Source organism: Suncus etruscus, chromosome 11 (assembly GCF_024139225.1).
Source record: "Suncus etruscus isolate mSunEtr1 chromosome 11, mSunEtr1.pri.cur, whole genome shotgun sequence".
NCBI classification, from domain to species: domain Eukaryota; kingdom Metazoa; phylum Chordata; class Mammalia; order Eulipotyphla; family Soricidae; genus Suncus; species Suncus etruscus.
The window spans coordinates 10,055,377-10,071,984 of record NC_064858.1 but is presented as its reverse complement, the minus strand read 5'-3'; the positions used below and the strand labels follow the sequence as shown (position 1 = coordinate 10,071,984).

At 54.9% G+C, this 16,608-nt stretch overlaps 1 protein-coding gene across 1 annotated transcript in view; it reads right to left on the bottom strand.

Annotated features, from left to right (window-relative positions):
• Window positions 1–1,471: 1,471 nt before the first annotated feature.
• ADAMTSL3 (ADAMTS like 3) overlaps window positions 1,472–16,608 on the bottom strand; it is a 37,089-nt gene continuing 21,952 nt past the window's right edge. The window contains exons 12-28 of the mRNA XM_049783277.1: window positions 16,051–16,255; window positions 13,813–13,960; window positions 13,484–13,565; window positions 12,737–13,023; window positions 12,502–12,631; window positions 12,003–12,183; window positions 11,741–11,920; window positions 11,418–11,571; window positions 10,129–11,143; window positions 8,761–8,888; window positions 7,995–8,123; window positions 6,673–6,858; window positions 5,594–5,777; window positions 4,536–4,740; window positions 3,457–3,548; window positions 2,482–2,696; window positions 1,472–2,108 (exon numbers count right to left, since the gene is read on the bottom strand). Coding sequence (XP_049639234.1) covers window positions 2,101–2,108; window positions 2,482–2,696; window positions 3,457–3,548; window positions 4,536–4,740; window positions 5,594–5,777; window positions 6,673–6,858; window positions 7,995–8,123; window positions 8,761–8,888; window positions 10,129–11,143; window positions 11,418–11,571; window positions 11,741–11,920; window positions 12,003–12,183; window positions 12,502–12,631; window positions 12,737–13,023; window positions 13,484–13,565; window positions 13,813–13,960; window positions 16,051–16,255 — 3,529 coding nt within the window. The 3' untranslated portion in view covers window positions 1,472–2,100. The remainder of the gene's footprint in view (window positions 2,109–2,481; window positions 2,697–3,456; window positions 3,549–4,535; window positions 4,741–5,593; window positions 5,778–6,672; window positions 6,859–7,994; window positions 8,124–8,760; window positions 8,889–10,128; window positions 11,144–11,417; window positions 11,572–11,740; window positions 11,921–12,002; window positions 12,184–12,501; window positions 12,632–12,736; window positions 13,024–13,483; window positions 13,566–13,812; window positions 13,961–16,050; window positions 16,256–16,608) is intronic.

Here is a 16,608-nt window from a genome sequence, read left to right as displayed (position 1 = left end):
ATGAAGAAACAAAACAGATACAAATACAATATGTGGCCCGTGGGCCATAGTTTGAGGACCACTGCCTGAAGGTATCACTGTTATCTGGGGGGTCCCATGGTTACCTGGGGATCCTATTGTTACAAGGTGCCCCATTGTCACCTGGTAAGTCTTACTGTTGCCTGGGAGCTGCATTGTTACCTGAGTATCCCGTTGTTTCCTAAGCATCCCATTAGTACCTGAGTGTCCCATTGTTGCCTGAGAGCTGCATTGTTTCCTGAATATACCATTGTTACCTGAGCTCCCCATGGTTATCTGAATGTACCATTGTTACCTGGGAACCCCATTATTATCTGAGCTCCCCATTGTTACCTGGGAGCTGCATTGTTACCTGAATGTCCCATTGTTACCTTGGAGCCCCTTTGTTATCTGGGGGTCTTTTGTTATCTAGGGGTCCTATTGTTACTGAAGTCCCCATTGTAACCTAATGTCCCATTGTTACCTGAATGTCCTATTGCTACCTAGGAGCCCACTATTACCTGGAGGGCAGTACTACTATCTGAGCTTCTACTGTTGATCTCTCAGGCTCTACCACTGTTACCATAGTGGCCTGTTACTATGAAATGATTTATGTCTTCAGAAAGTGACCCCAGAAACCCTGGGGGATCTCGGAGAAGGAGGAAGGCTCTTGGGAACAATCAGGAAGATGACTTAGGAGGTTATGGTCCAGGGCCCCCTCCCAGGCAGGTATCCCCCTGAGCACTCTACCTTCCCACCCCTAACACCACACAGCACCCCTCCCCAGTTGCTCTAGTACCTGTCCCACCCCTATTACCTCCGAAGTACTCTCTCCCCCCTGTAAGGCAGTAATTAGAGGGCCCACCTGTACTCCTGACCTCTGCATGGTTCTGCAGGTTAGGGCTACTCTGTACTCGCCAATTTCCCCACCCCACCCCCCAATCCAGGAAGGTCCTGGGCACAGACTCCAGGGTTGTGGACACATAGGAGCATCTGAAGGGCTGAAACTACCACACACAGGTACCATCACCTGAGCTGATAGCCACTTGCACAGGGATAGGTCTCAGCTTCAGAATGGCCACCAGGCACCAGGTGAGCAGAACCTGAGAGTATTAAGACTCGAATCTTCTCCGGCAGAGGCACAAAGACTAGAAAGGCTGCTCCCAGGAGAAATAGTTCTTTATTTGGTGCAGCATCTCTACTGGTCAAATGTTGCACCTTGATATGTACTACAGCAGCGCTGGAGCATTTTCCAGACCCTCTGCCTCTCCACTCACACTCGGCCCAGTGCCGAGTGGAGGGATTCACTGGCTGTGGGCCTGTGCCTGCTCACACCCACCTCATTGCCCCAATGTGGGCACACCCAGCACTATCTCTCCCAGACCATCACTCATGGTGAGGCAGGTAGTCTCTCCAACATGAGCTGGAGCCCCACGCCTGATCAACCTCAGAACTTGTGACTCAGCTCCGGATCAAGCACCCATCAAGATCTCTGGCCGGATCATTGCCAGCGCTCCCTGTAGGACCCAGCCTGCCTGACTCCCCCAGGCCAACCACACCATCTAGCACCTGACCCCACTGAACCCCTCCCTGCAACAGCGCCTCACCTCATCCATACTCCTTCCCAAATCCCTCCAGTCCTGTCCCGCCACAGCCTGCCAGACCCCAGCCTAAATGCTGCAGGATCTCAGTGGTCCCTTTCCCAGGACACCCCCTTCCTACAGTCCCTCATAGTCACTTCCTTCTGGCACTTCCAGAACACTCCACAGGAGTTCCGGTCAGTATGAGCAGAAAAGTAGGTGGCTCTGTGGCCAGTGCTCAGGCCGCTCCGTAAAGGTCCCTCCAGCGAACGCTGGTCCTTCCTCCAGAGAGCCAGGTCCATCTGGTCTTCTGACAGTGTTGGACCTTGCCAGGCCCTGTGGAAAGCACCCTGAGGGGTGTCCCTGCTCTGCCCAACTTGTGCAATGATGTCACTCTTCGCCTCAGAGTGCAGAAACTGGAGTTTTCCTGAACAGCCACGGGACGGGACCTGCCTCCACTTCCCAGCAGGTCCAGGGCCCTGCGTCTGTCTCAGAAGCACAGTAGCTGTGGACGCTCCAGTGGTCAGTCCCCTGCAGGCAGCAAAGAAGAGGCAGCAGCTGTTGGAAGCAGCAGCCACAGGGGCCTGCATCCATCCTAGTGCCACTGGGCCACAGTTCTGCCCCAAATGGGTTCCATGGCCCCTAATAACCACCAGCATCGAACACTGCATAGTTGAGTCCAGTCACTGGGGTCACTGGGTGGTCCCAGGTCCTGAGTGGTGGTTCCAGGGCAGTGAAGGACAGGTGAGGGTGCTCTTGCTCCTCTCTGGGTGCCCAGGATCCCCAGAAATGGGAGGATGGAGGTGTCCAGGAATGAGAGGATTTAGGCCCTGGGAATGAGGACGGAGGAACCCAAGAGGGTGTGGGCTTCAGAGCAGGGGCAGGCAGATGTGGGGCTACATACGCTCACATGGGGGGCCCAAACAGGGTCTCCAGGACGCTGGCTTGTCTCTCTGCACGCAGCGTCCCTCAGCCAGTGGCAGGCAGGTATGGGGATGCACACAGTCTATCCTGCGGGCCTGGATGCCCCCACCACAGGTTGCAGAACAGGGCCCCCAGGGGTGCAGGAGCCAGCAGCTCACACAGTGCCGTGGTGTGGGGCTCCTCCTGGAACAGGCTCTGAAATAATAGCCCCCACAGGGATAGGACTCTGTCAGCACAATCTAGACTGTGGGGGCAGGCACCACCACAGTTCTTTATACAGCCAGGCAAGAGGAGGGGGGTGTACCCCAGGAAGAGCAGGAAGGAAGCAGAAAGGCAGGAGCTGTCGTGAGCCCCATGTCCTTCCCTTGAAAGAGGTCTGGAGGGATGATAGGCCAAGAGCTCCAGGGGCTTGAGGCAGGGTCAAGGCAATGCGGCTTTTAGCCAGTAGGGGGAGCCTCCTCCTAGGAGTCTGTCCAGCTTGCGGACTTGCTGGCGGACAAGAATCTTAGGGGATCAGATACTGATTGTGCAGAATGTCTGGGGAGGCAGCATGAGCTCAGTTACAGGCCAAGGTACCCCAGGATGGGGGATCAGGTCCCGCAGCCAAGACAAAAGACAGGTGAGGAGGAGGAAGCAGCAGTAGCAGCCTTGTGTCCTTTCCTGGCCCTGAGCAATCACAAGCAAGGCTTCCTGGCTGAGGGAGATGTTACTTCGGATCTGCGGATGGGGGCACCGCAAGCACTATCCCAGCAGAACCAAAGCCCAATTGGGATGACCTTGAATCAGCTACAGCAGCGCAGAGGTCACATGCTGTGAGGAACTCCTCTAGCAGTTGCCTCTCTCTCTCTCTCTTCTTGGGGCTCTTGCAACTAGTCCATGTATGTACATCAGAGAACATTCTGGAATGCTGCAGCGTGAGAGGGAATTGGGTGGGGAGGGGTCTGGCAGCACCTACCTACTGTCCTCACAGCTGGAGTCATTGTGGGAGACACATGGCCCCTGGAGTGGTTGTGAGCTCACGGCATGGCCAAGGCACTGCGCAGGGCACTGGAATAGAGCCAAGGCTGGGTCAGCAAGGCAAGGTTGAGGGGTTTAGGGAGTGATGGCAGGGGTCTGGTACTCAATGGGCAGAGTTGTCCTGATCTATGGTTGCTTCCCCATGAACATCAGCTATTCATGAGGTCAGCTGGAGTGACTGCCCAGTGCACTGGCCTCACCATCTGTGAATGGTCACTGCCCCAAGTCCCCCCCACTTTTGGGGAGTTTTTTGGGCCACACCCAGTGACATTCAGGGGTTACTCCTGGCTATGCGCTCAGAAATCGCTCCTGGCTTGGGGGACCATATGGGATGCTGGGGGATCGAACCACGGTCCATCCTCGGCTAGCATGCACAAGGCAGACGCCTTATGTTCTATGCCACCACCCCAGCCCCAAATTTCCCATTTTGAGAGCCCTTCCAAGAGTGCAGGGTGGGGGGCATTCCTTGACCTGATGGTCCAGCCAACATCAGTGGTGCTGGTTCTCTCAGACCACAATGGAGTGCTGGGATCAGACTCTCGGCCTCAGCACACACGGTCTGTGCTCAGCCCTTCCGACTCCCTCCTGGACACCTGCCTTTTCACTCCTGCATTCTTGGCTGCACTCAGACGCTAGTCCCAGATATTTTTGGGGAAAATAGGAAGTACTCCTGTGTGAAAAGTCTGCACTCAATTCACTGAGCCATCATCACCTTCCATTTGGAGACCCCATTCATTCTGGCATACTTGAGGCTTCTCAAGGAACCAGTACCCACCATGGCTTGTGGCTGTGCTCACTGAGTGCCTCCCAGTACATCTTCACTTCTCCTCCACTCACCACCTGCCCACAGTCTTGGGCTTATGTACTGATCCTGGCACTACATGGGATCTCCCTGCAGGGCCAGTTCAGAGGACTGTCCCCATCCCACTTAATGGCTCAATCCACTCTGGCCTTCTAGGGCTGAATCCAACAGCAGCGCCCTTATAGGAAGGCCAGACGGGACATGGCTAGCCTCACCTGGTCCACTGGCTTGACATCCCACTGGTCACACGGGGGCCCAGCACAGGCCTTTTTGTCTGGGGGCCGATCCCTGGGAGCACAGGCCTGCGGAGCCACCAGCTGCACCTCTCCCGAGCCTCGGGTACGCCAGCACATCACTTGGCGATGGTGGAGGCCCTCACCACAGGACACTGAGCACATGGACCAGGCTCCTGTCACCCACCTGGGAATAGAGCCCAGACAGGTCAGATGGGAAGGAGGAGAAAGGAAAGAATGGTACACATGTAGACATATCCACATACACACAAAATGTGTATACATGTATACATACATATGTACTTACACAGTCATACACAGTAGGCCACAGGCCATTTCATAGTACCACTACCCTCCCAGAGCAGAGGGGGACATGGCTTGCACTGCTGCACCATTCCCTCACTGCAGGGGTCCCCGTGGCAGGGCTGGAGCAGGTGCCTGGCTAGCCTGTTGCAGTGGGTCTCCGCCTGCAGCAGGTCATGGAGATGTTGGGGCCCGCCTCTGCCTGGTAAGTCCAATCTGCCCAAGGAGGCTGCAGGCAGGCCCAAGGTGTGTCCACAGGTTTGAAACAAGCAAGGAAGCAGCACAACAGTGTTGGGGCACTGCAGTCTCAAGGTGCTAAAGAATTTTGGAGGTGCTACAGTTTTAGGATACAACTGGGTTTGGGGTGCTGCAGAGTATTAGGGTGCTGCTGCAGAGTTGTGGAGCACTGCAAAATAGGGGTTGCTGCAGAGGCCAGTGTTGTCTGGGGATGAGGCAGCTGCATGAAATGGCCACAAAGAGCTCAGGGCTGTGCCTCAGTGTTTGGAGACAGAGCAGTGGGGCCCAGAGTGGACCTGGGATCTGAGTGGAATGAAAGTTTCAGGGATGGGGGCACAGCAGGTGGGAAGGAGAGTTAGGGAGCCTACTTCTGGGGACTGGAGCTGTGTGACTTGGGCCCTATGACCTGTGACCTGGGCCCTTTCAACCCTGAGGCCCCCATAGTAGTATCCAATGGCTCCTGGCTATCTCAGAACCCTGGGGACAGGTGGGACCCATACCTGGGGGGGCAGTCCTGGCGGTGGCACGGCTGCCCAGATGCCTGTGGTTTCTGCAAATGGGCACACAGGGCCTCACTCACGCGCTGCCCTGTGGCTGTCACACATTCAGCTCTCTGGACACGGCTCCCCAATGGGCCGCAGGTGGCTGAACATGGTGTCCAGTGTCCCAGCTTCCATGAAGACTCTGGGGGATGGACATAGAGTCAGGGCAGTGTGTGTGAGACAGGAGCTCTGGAGATACCTTTGGCCCATGGGAGGTGCCTCAGCCTGGCTACAAACATTCACTCCCGTCACAGGCTTCTAGCTCTGAGACCATGGCCAGGGAAGGAGCTCTGGAGAATCTGAGCCACCACCAAGGTTTGTCTCTCTTGTAGGGACACATTAGCTCAGGGCTAACTCCTGGTTCTGTGTTCTGAGATCATTCCCAGCTCTGTGCTTGGGGTTCACTCGCAGCTCTCTGCTCAGTGCTCACATCTGGTGGAGCTCAAGAACCTTCTGTGGTTCTGAGGATGGAAATTAGCTTGACAATGTGCTTCTACATGTTATGAGCTGTTGAGCCCATGCATACGTGTACACATACATATGTGTCACTTGAGGGATATCCCATGTGAGTGCACATGCTTGTACATGTTATGTGAGTAAGCATATTATGCATGTGTGTGATGTGAGTTTTCTATGTGTAGTTTGCACGTATGCTGGTGTGCGTGAATGTGTGATTGGCACATATACTGCAGATGTCTATCTGTGGAATTCAGTGTTTTTGTAAACAAACATGTGCATTCACATATGTGCACAAATATGTGGTGTGAGCATGTGTGTCTGCAGGAGCACCCCAATACAGGTGCATACACGTGTTGGGCTGCAGGGAGGAAACCGAGTCAGGGATCCAGAGCAGAAGGGACAGGTGCAGGGAGGAATCGAAGGGACTTGGATGTCAGGGAGATGTGAATGGCCAGGGTGGGCTCCCTGGCAGAGTAGCCAAAGGAGAGCTATGAGCAGGCAGAGGAGGAACTGGGACCCAGGCAGCAATTCAGGAGTAGCAAGCTGACTTGGCCGTGGAGCGTGGGCCCACTTCTCACCCTGCAGGCGCAGCTGGGTCCTGGCCATCACCTGCCCCAGGGCATTGGTGGCTGTGCAGATATAGGTGCCCTCGTCCTGGAGGCTGACACTGCGCAGCCGCAGGGTTGCACCACGAGCAGTGACATTACTGTTCCTCAGGAGTCCTACTCCAGTCTTCTCCCACGTCACAGTAGGCTTGGGGACACCTTTGGGATCAAGATCACAGGACAGAAGTAAGTACCTGGAGGAGTAGACCAGAGAACCCTGGGACAAGAGTAGATGGATCTGAGACAGGCCAAGATCCTCCCAGCTAGGTATGGGCAGAAAGGGGTCTCGAGCCTCTATGCATCCCTAGCCAGCGTCCCAGCTGGCAGGCTTGATTCACAAGACGTTTGGGTGAGAGGCCAAACGTGAGAGGTTTGAAGGTGAGACAATGAAAAGTCAGGATGTGAAGGAAGAGCCAAAGGCTAGAGCCACGATACTGGGGAGGGCAATGGCCTTGCATGAACCAGACTCTGCTGCCCACCTTCTCCTGGCCACAGTTACCTCCACTTGGAGTTTTCAGACCTGCAGCCCACTCACACCTGAAGACATCTGGCAGGAAACCCTGTGTATGAAGGGGACCACATTCGGTCTACCTCTGCCTCAGCTGGAAATAGGGGGTCCCTACGCCTTATTCTTGGCTTTGGCTTTTGCCAAGGATACTGTCTGGAGCATTCAAACTAGTTTCTATTTGAGCATGTTTTCAATCATCTGACTATCAACCTATAGCTGGAATGGGAGTGGGGTGGCCATTCTTTCACTTTGGGAGGAACATAGGACAATTTGTGCCTATTGTAGTATATGAAAAAGTTTCCTTAAGATTAGTCTTGGAATTGTTGTATATAAAAATATTTCCTTAGGATTGTTCTGTGACTATTGCCCCACCTAGAACTTCCAGGTGGGGGCGCTGTGGAGTTGGCAATAAATAGCTTGTGGACAGGGAAGAGGGGTCCTTTTGCAAAAGCTGTTTGCAGGCTGCAAGGTCTCTCTCTCTCTCTCTCTCTCTCTCTCTCTCTCTCTCTCTCTCTCTCTCCCCCCCCCCCCAATCTTTTACACCCTAACCTTCTTGTCTGTGTGGATTATTATTTGCTACGGATAAATATTACCAAGGTTTCCCCCCAAAAGGGGACAAGGGGATGGGAAGTAATTTCTCATTCTGGGGACTGTTTGTGGATTCACAAACACCCAACAAAGGATTTAACAGCAAAGATTCATTACACCTATTATGAACAGGGCTTGCCAAGACATGACTCACACCCTCGGCCCTGGCTTATTATGGCTCCATCACATCCACACTCACCTTGTGCTGGGCAGAGGATGGTCACATCAGCTCCTGGAGCAGCCTCCACAATGCCCCCAACAGTGATTGACGGGTGGTTGTGCCTGGGTGCAGTGAACACTCTCTCCACAGATGAGATGGCAGGGGCCACTGGACATATCAGAGTGAGGGAGCTGAATTACATCCCCCTGTCCCCAGACAGAGCTCTAAGGGCGAGTCCACCCTCGAGTCTGTCCAGAACAGAGAACACTAGGGCAGTTCAGGACAATGGCCCGTGTCGGACAGAGCACGTAGGAACTTACAGGGAAACAGCCTGGCAGCACCCAGTGACAGAGAGATGGACAGATGGTGAGTAAGTGGGTGGGTGGGTGGAAGCACAGATGTGAGGATGGAGGGAGATAGAATGATGGGGGGAGAGAGGAGAAGGAGAGGAATGGGACAGAGGTGGATGGATGGAGAGAGGGATAGAAGGAGGGAGGGATGGAGGGGAATGTACAGATGGAGGGATGAACAGATGGAAGGAGGGAATGAGGGGAATGGATAGATGGGGGACCAACAGACAAAGGGATGGACAGATAGGAGGTGGATGGAGTGGGGGCCGCATCTGTGGCAGGTGGAGGGTTGACTAGATGACAGAGACAGATAGCAGTGGTAGCCAGACTGATGAGCAGGTGGAGGCACACACATCAGGGGAAGTTTCCTAACGTAGCTCAGGGATACTGGGTGACTGTAGTCCCCTCCTCTGGGTCACTCAGTCTGCCCAGGGTTGAGTGTGTGTGAACATTACCTGTGAATAGCACTGGAGAAATTTCTGTGTCAGAGCCCAGAGGGTTGGACACAGAGCACCCGTAAAGCCCTTCATCTTCCCTTGTCAGATTCTGAATCTGGATTTTCCTCTCTCCATCCCAGATGATTCTAGAACAGTTTGAAAGAGAAGATGGCTGTTGCACCCCTAGCCTTGCATCTCTAGCCCTCACCCCTGCTAAGCAAAGAGAATCTGATATTAGTCTTCCATCTCCTGGCCCCACCCTTGCTCAGTAAAAGAAGGGAAAGGCACAAGTTGTGTGTCTAGTCCTGACATTTTTACAAAGACAGGTTAGCCAACTCATCAGCCACTTAGAAAAACAGGGCATACCTAAGATATAGAAAGTACGCTGCTCTCCTTAGAGTCTAACAAGCTCAGCTGACATTATCCCTTTTGGCCAGCTTCGGCCACCTGTACCCTATATACCTATACCCTATACAAACCCTATATACCCTATTTAAATCCATTTTACTCATTAAAGATGGGACTGCTTCAACAGAACCCCCACTGTGTCCGTGTGTGTGCTCTTACACTGTGGCAGGAATCTTTCCATCTTTTAAAATCTCCTTTAGCAGTGTAAGGTTTGAATGACCTTTTTTTAGCTGCCTGGCGCAGAGTAATGAAAAAGACTTAAATTTAGCAATGATGCAAGTGAGTTTTGATTTATTTTTTTGATTGATTAGGGTTTGAAAACGTTTTTGTAGCTGAGAAGAGGTTTGCGGACTTTGAGACTTTAAACTAGTTTTTTTTATATAAAATTTTAAAGAGACAGCTGCATTTTTATTATTAAAGCACAACTTTGGAGAGAAACAGGAATGAGCACTGATGTGGGAGAACTGTGTTCGAGGGTGGGAGATAAGAAGATTTTAAATTTTAAGACTTTTGAGTAGGTGGGCCACACAGGAGCAGCTCGTAAAACGCAGGAAACAGGGGAGGGGGAGCCGAGAGCAGGCAGGCAGCATCTGTAACTTTAGCAGCAGCAGTGCTACTGGAGAGCAATCAAACTCCCCGAGTTTCTGATCCCCCTTGCTGGCCGAGTTGGTGTTGGGATTCTCCAGGATAGCCGACAGATGACTATGAGCTGGGGTTTCTCAAGAGACACGTCTCTGATCCCAGGTACACCCCACCCACAGTGGTGCCCCCAACCCACCACCCAGCACCTCAGCAATCTCCATGTGTGTGCCTCAGAGATATAACTAGCGGATCCTGGCATGAGTGGCCTGACACTAGACTCATTCCTAAATGTTACCCTCCCTGCAGAGCAGGGTTCCGAGTGTTATGTGTTCCTGGCACCTGATGGACATGCGAAGAGAGTTGGAGGCTGTCCAGGTTGGCCTCTGAGGCTCTTACCTGTTAGAAGGCTGGATAGGCACCCCATCCTTGGTCCACACAAACGTGGCCTCTGTGGGGGTGAGCAGCTCACACAGGATGTTGACTGCTGTGGTCCTGGTTGTGATGTATACTGTGGCCCCGATCCTCATGCTGACTGTCTGATTAAGGGACACAGAGGGTGCTTGGCTGGGCCGCAGGAGTGTGGGTGCCTGGAGCAGGAGGGCCAACCTGCATGTGCCCCTGTGAGGTGCTCTGCTCACAGGGGACACTTCCTCTTCCTGCTGGGGAGGGAGAGTGGCAGTGGGCACTGCAGTGAGGTGGGCCACCAGCTGGTAGATGAGCTGAGATGCCAAGTCATCACCGGCCTCCCCAGGGCCCATAAGGTGGCTTATGTTTCGGATCAGTTCCTCAAACTGGGCTATGTCCATGCTGCAGGCTCCAAGTCGGGCTGCCGCCTCCAGCTGCTGTTCTTGGGAGCCACTGACACCCACACAGGGGCGCAACAGCATGACCAATGAAGGTTGCCAGGCCACTTGGCCCTCACCTGGGCCCCGCTTCTTTCTGCTGGCCTTTAGCTTCTGCATTTTATGCAGTGTGGCTCCCAGGCAGTCAGCCTTGTCATCCAGGCCAGGGGCGTCCTTGCTCTGCTCCCTGATGACCGGGGGCAGGAGCAGCCGGTTATTGGACCCGATGAGTTTGAGGACCAGGGAGTTGTGGGCGGAGCCGGCAATGCAGTGGTAAGTGCCGATGTCAGGTGCGGCCAGGTGGAGCAACTTCAGGGACCCCGAGCTGGTGATGGTCCAGCGTGGGGAGGTCTGCAGACAGTGGCCGTCCTTTGTCCAGCGGATCCATGGCTTCTGGAACCGGCGTACGGGACACCGAATGACCACTGACGTGTTGGGCCACAGGTAGGCCCTACCACCCACTGTCAGGGTGATGCGTGACTGTGCCCGGGTCTGGATGTAAACCCTGTGCACACCAAGGATCTCAGGGAATTGCCCACCGAGCTCTGCCACCGCCTTCACTTTGGCCGCTGCAGGGAGGAGGGGGAGGAGGTCAGTGGGTAGAGCCACCACATGCTGCGGGCTGTGTCCGCAGTGTGCGAAAATGGCGGAGACAGACAGTGTGCGAAAATGGCGGAGACAGACAGAACATGCTCAGTGCTCAGACACAGCCAGGAGCACTGGGGCTGGACCCATCTCTCAGACCCCAGCAGCTTGTGAGGGTTGGCCCATCCCCATCAGAACAGAATCGATACCCTGGACCCTCCTCCCCGTGGACAGTGGCAAGGTGTGGGAGCTGCTTACTGGGGCAGGCTGGCATCTGGCAGGTGCGGACAATTGGGGGCCCCACACGGGTCCCGCACATCTGCTCACTGGCAGGCACACGCTTGCCCCCAGCGGTTAGCTTCTGGCACACCTGCCTCCTGCGCTGAGTCCCCTGACCACAGGTCACAGAGCACTGCAAAGGGAGGCGCTGAATGTGATCAGCCTGCCTCACCAGCAGAGAGGGCTTCAGTGAACGAGCCCTGAGGGCTAAGACGAGAGGCCTCCCACCTTCCTCTCCCCTCCCACCACCCCCCACATCAATCATAAGCCGACACCTCTGTGTCCTCTGCAGCAGGCCTTACCTGTGACCATTGCCCTGTAGCCAGCTGAGGTGGGCAGTCAATTCTGGCACAAGACTTGTGGGTCGAGGCCTTGGGCACCGGGCACAGCTTGTCTGAGGTGCGCCGGAAGCTGCCGTCAGCCAGAAGTTGTTGGCATGTGACCCTCCGCCACTGGGTGCCACCCCCGCATGTCCTGGAGCACTGAGAGGGGCAATGCCGAGGTGAGAGCGCCAGGGTGTGCCCCACCCCCACTGTCTGCTGTGTGAGAGCCCCGTCAACCTACCTGCTGCCACTCCTCCACGTGCCAGCTGGGAGGGCAGGAGAGCTGACTGCAGGCCTGCAGGTCATGTGGCTTCTTCCCTGGGCACTCCTGTGGCTCCCCAGGATGCAGACACTGAACCTCTCGAGTCTGGATGCCAACCCCACAGCTGGCTGAGCAGGGGCTCCAGGGTCCTGTCTGCCACCTGTGTGAGAGACAGGCTGGAGAGCTGGGAGGGAATGGGGAGGAGGAAGAGAGGGAGGGGGGAGGATAAGAGAAAGAAGGAGTGGGAGGAGGAAGTGGGAAAGATTAGAAGTGAATGGAGAGGGGAGGAAAACGAAAGGAAGAAAGAAGAGGGAGAGGAGAGACAAGAGGAGATAGAAGAGGGGGGAAAGGGGGAAAAGAAGAGGATGAGGGGGAGAAAGGCAGGAGAAGAGAAGGGAGGACAATGCAGCTGCTGAGAAGCATGCCTGGCTCCTCCTCGCCTGAGCTCAGACCAGGTTGCGGGCTCCCCAGCACCCACCGGGACGGGCAGGGCTCTGTGCTGCATGCCTGGCTCATGGCAGGGGGCCGGTGTGCCCTGTCACACAAGGCCTCGCTGACAACCTTCTGTGTCTGCACATGCAAGCATACAGCGATGGCCTCCTGGTGGCCTGGAGAGGGGAAGAACCGCAAAGGATGGAACACTGCCTTGCAGGCCTGGTGGGAAAAAGAGATAGAATCATCCCCAGATTCCCTTGGAGCCTCCAGTCAGCTACCTCCTTGGCAGGTGGCCGAACAGGGAGTGAAGCCCGAGTACTCCCAATCGTAGGTGGCTGGGTCCTCGGGTGCAGGGGGTGAGAGTGGCTGGCGGGAGGCTGGGCTCTGCACACAGGTGCCAAGGAAGCAGGGCCGCTGGGTGGCCAGCATAGGGCCTGGACACTCAGTGGCAGGCAGCTCTGTCTCTGTCTGTGAGAAGGTCAGGAGCACGAGGCACCGAACATCCCGCTGCTGGACACCTGGCCCACACGTGGTGCTGCAGGGGGACCAGGGCTCAGCGATGAGCCTACGGGGCAACAGGTGTAGGTGAGCAATGGTAAGTAGGGCAGAGACACCAGGAGTCTGCTCTGCTTGGGATATCTGGCTGTGCTTGGGGCTCATTCCGGCTCTATGAACAGAAATCATTCCCAGCTCTGTGCTCGGAACTCTGCTCAGGGCATACTCCTGGCTGTGCGTTCAGGGATCACTCCTGGATCTGTGCTCAGGCTCACTTGTGACTCTTGAGGGACCCTACAGTGGCAGGAATCAAACCTAGTTAGATGTGTGTAGCAAGCACCATATCCTGTGGCACTACAGCCCCCACACTGAAAGCCCTTCCCATTGCACGGGAGGTGCAATGGCCAGAAGTGCTTCTCATGGAGTCCACAAACGCAGGACTGGGCAATTATGTCACACAGACATGAACCAGCTGGGTCTCCTGGACAGGATAAGAACATGTGTCCCCTCGGCCGCAGACTTCAACTCACGTGGGTTCCTCAGACACGATTCTTCTCTCCTCCAGCTCTTGGGCCTGTTTTAGCCATGACCTCGCTTCGACAGGGTCTTTTTCTGTGGGGAAAGAAGTCCAGTGAGCAAGTCCAGTACCATCCAGACATTGGGGAGTACTCCTGAAATGCTTTGCACCTCCGGGCTGGTGACATCTCTCGGTTGATGACATAGGGGCCACACACCTTTAGGGCCTGTAACTCAGGTGGGGACAATGCACCTGTGGGCCAGTGACACAGGATATGGACAAGGCACACACACTTCTGGGCTGGTGACATGGCACAGGCAGCATGGGACAGGGACCACGCACCTCTGGGTCGATGGCATGGGACAGGCACCACACACTCCTCCTTAATGTGCAGCTTCCTCTGTGGGTTGCAGCCGCCCACGTGGTCACCCTGATAGTCGAGGCAGAGGACCACCCTGTAGCGCAGCCCGCGGCCGCAGGTCACTGTGCACTATCGGGAGGGAAGCAGCCCTGTGAGCACATCACCGAGCCCCATGGGGCGACACCACTATGGCAGCAGGGGAGCATGAAGCCTGAAGCTCTTTAGTCATCATCATCGAGATCCAGGCTGGTGTTCTGGGTCCTTCCACTTCAGTGGCTCGGGCAGACCAGTTGCCCGCTAGTCCCATGCTCTGCACCATATGTCCCTGAGCATCCCCAGGTGTGAACCCTTTGCACAAGTTTCAAGTAGCTCCAAGCGTGGCTGCGTACAGACCCCTCCCCAAAGACATCAAATTTATTCTCAGAAATGGGAGGTGCAATGGCCAGAAGTCCAGCACACCAGCTCTGGCCCGAGAGGGTCTGGACAGTCAAGCAGCCCAGTTACCCATAGTCTAGACTTTTCAATGACAATATGATGGGCTGGTGTCCTAAGAGGGGACAGTGATACAATGAGGACAAGCCTCTCAGTACACTACGATGCGTGTGTGACCCTGAAAAGGCAACATCACGGTCTTCACAGTCTTCCAGTCCTGATGTGAATGTAGTGTATAAGTGGCTTATTATGATGGTAAAACATGGAACACCGAAGGGACAGGGCCAAAATGGGAAGGAGCCTGCAGGAGCCCTGCCCAGACTCAGCAGACAGCAGGGCCGGCACCAGGTATCAGCTCAGCGTTCACAGAAACGAGGCCTTTCTCAGGCTTAACTATATTCTCCTCTCTAGGGTGGAGTAAGCAAGCTCTGCTGGTGGGGGCATACCCACCAAAGGAGGCAGCAGGGACAGAAAACAAGGGTACCGGGGAGTCCTGCTCTGTCAGTTTCTAGAAAGACTGAAGTGAGCACTGATCTTTCAAGGAAATAATGACCCGAAGAAATCAAAAAATATCTGGGTTGTCTGGATTGTGTACTGAGATCCAATGTAATAACCATAACAGGGAGCATTTTCTTTTTTTTTTTTTTGGGCCACACCCATTTGACACTCAGGGGTTACTCCTGGCTATGCGCTCAGAAGTCGCTCCTGGCTTGGGGGACCATATGGGACGCCGGGGGATCGAACCGCGGTCCGTCCTAGGCTAGCGCAGGCAAGGCAGGCACCTTACCTCTAGCGCCACCGCCCGGCCCCAACAGGGAGCATTTTCCATGCTTGAAGCCTTGTGGCCATGGAGAATTATATACTCATTTCAATTATTATATGTATTTTTTGGAGAAAGGGAGAATTGCATAATCGTTCAAAGATGTCAGGGCACAGAGACTGCTTTACCGTAGGATGAGCCTGAGGGGAGCAGGTTGGGCAAAGCTTCAGAAACGTGTATGTGTGTTTCATATGGAGAAACAGGACTGTAGGGAGGTGCTTGCCCTGTCTGAGTTTGAGTCCTGAACTACATAGATTCCTCAATCCAGCTAGGAGTGATCTCTGAGCATGGAGCATGGATCAAGGCCTGAGCACTGCAGGATGTGGCCCTAAAGACTAAAAACAAAAGAAAATAGAACCAAAGCAAAGGATACAAACCACGAGGGAATTTCCGCTGTCCTGGAGCATACTGTAAAAGGCTCCAATCTCTGAGCCGGAAAGGCTGCTGGACACATTGGGTAGCAGTAACACCCCTTAACATCCTCATCTCAATCCCAACTAAAAATTTTGAGATGAGCCAGTCTATGTGTAAGAGGAAGGGCAGGGAGTGTCCAAAGGCTCTTCAGGGCTATGTGCAGGGGACCCCAAGCACAAAGAAGAGGACAGAGGTGGGCAGTCAGGGGGAACTAGGGTCAGGAGAAACAGTGCAGAGAGAGAGCCTGAGGCCCCAAGTTTATGTAGGGCACTTCATGTTTCCCTCCAGAGCCCTATGCACCCTTCTCGGGATGCTTGGTGTGTGCACAGGCCTAGGAACTACATGTCTCCACCTGCCTGCCTGAAGGGAGTGTTCTGATGTCAGCTTACTCCATTTTGAGATGTTTGGGGTGCAGGAAAGTATGGGAGATGCTCAGTGGTGAAGCATGTACCTTGTAGACCCAAAGGAGGTACTGGGCGGCATCCCCAGTATTGCTGGGACTGAGCACACAACTTAATTCCAGTAGGAGAGGCCTCTGAACTGCTCACCTCACCTGGGACCAATCCATGGCAGCCCAGCGGGGGCACGGGAAGAGGTTGCAGGTCTGTAGGATGCGGGGCCGGGGCGCATACATGCACTTCCACTCCTCAGCCGGCAGCACCGTGCCCTGTGCTGACTCCTCCACGCACACAAAACTACGCCGCTGGATGCCACCGCCGCATGATGCTGAGCAAGCAGTCCAGGGCGTGTGCTCCCAGCTGGGGGACAGGGACAGGCATGCTGCTCAGAGAGGTTCCCACACCCTAACCCATGACCCCCATGAGAGTCCCAGGAGTGTGGAAGAGTCTTGCAGTCAGGCCAATGGGATGCAGGCACCTCTTGGGCTGGCAAGGGCCCAAGGACCCTGGGTAGAAAGGAGGGTCCCACCCCAGCCCCTCAGGGTGCCCCACCAGGAAAGGCATGATGGGCACCTCCAACGATAGAGTCCTGCACACTTTGTCCACTTCCCTCCAGAACACTCTAGTTTCTGAGCAGGACAGCTTCCCACAAAGGGTGCCAGGCAGCTCACACTAGGCTTTGGGCCTGAACATGACTGGGGCTGCGTAGGGTG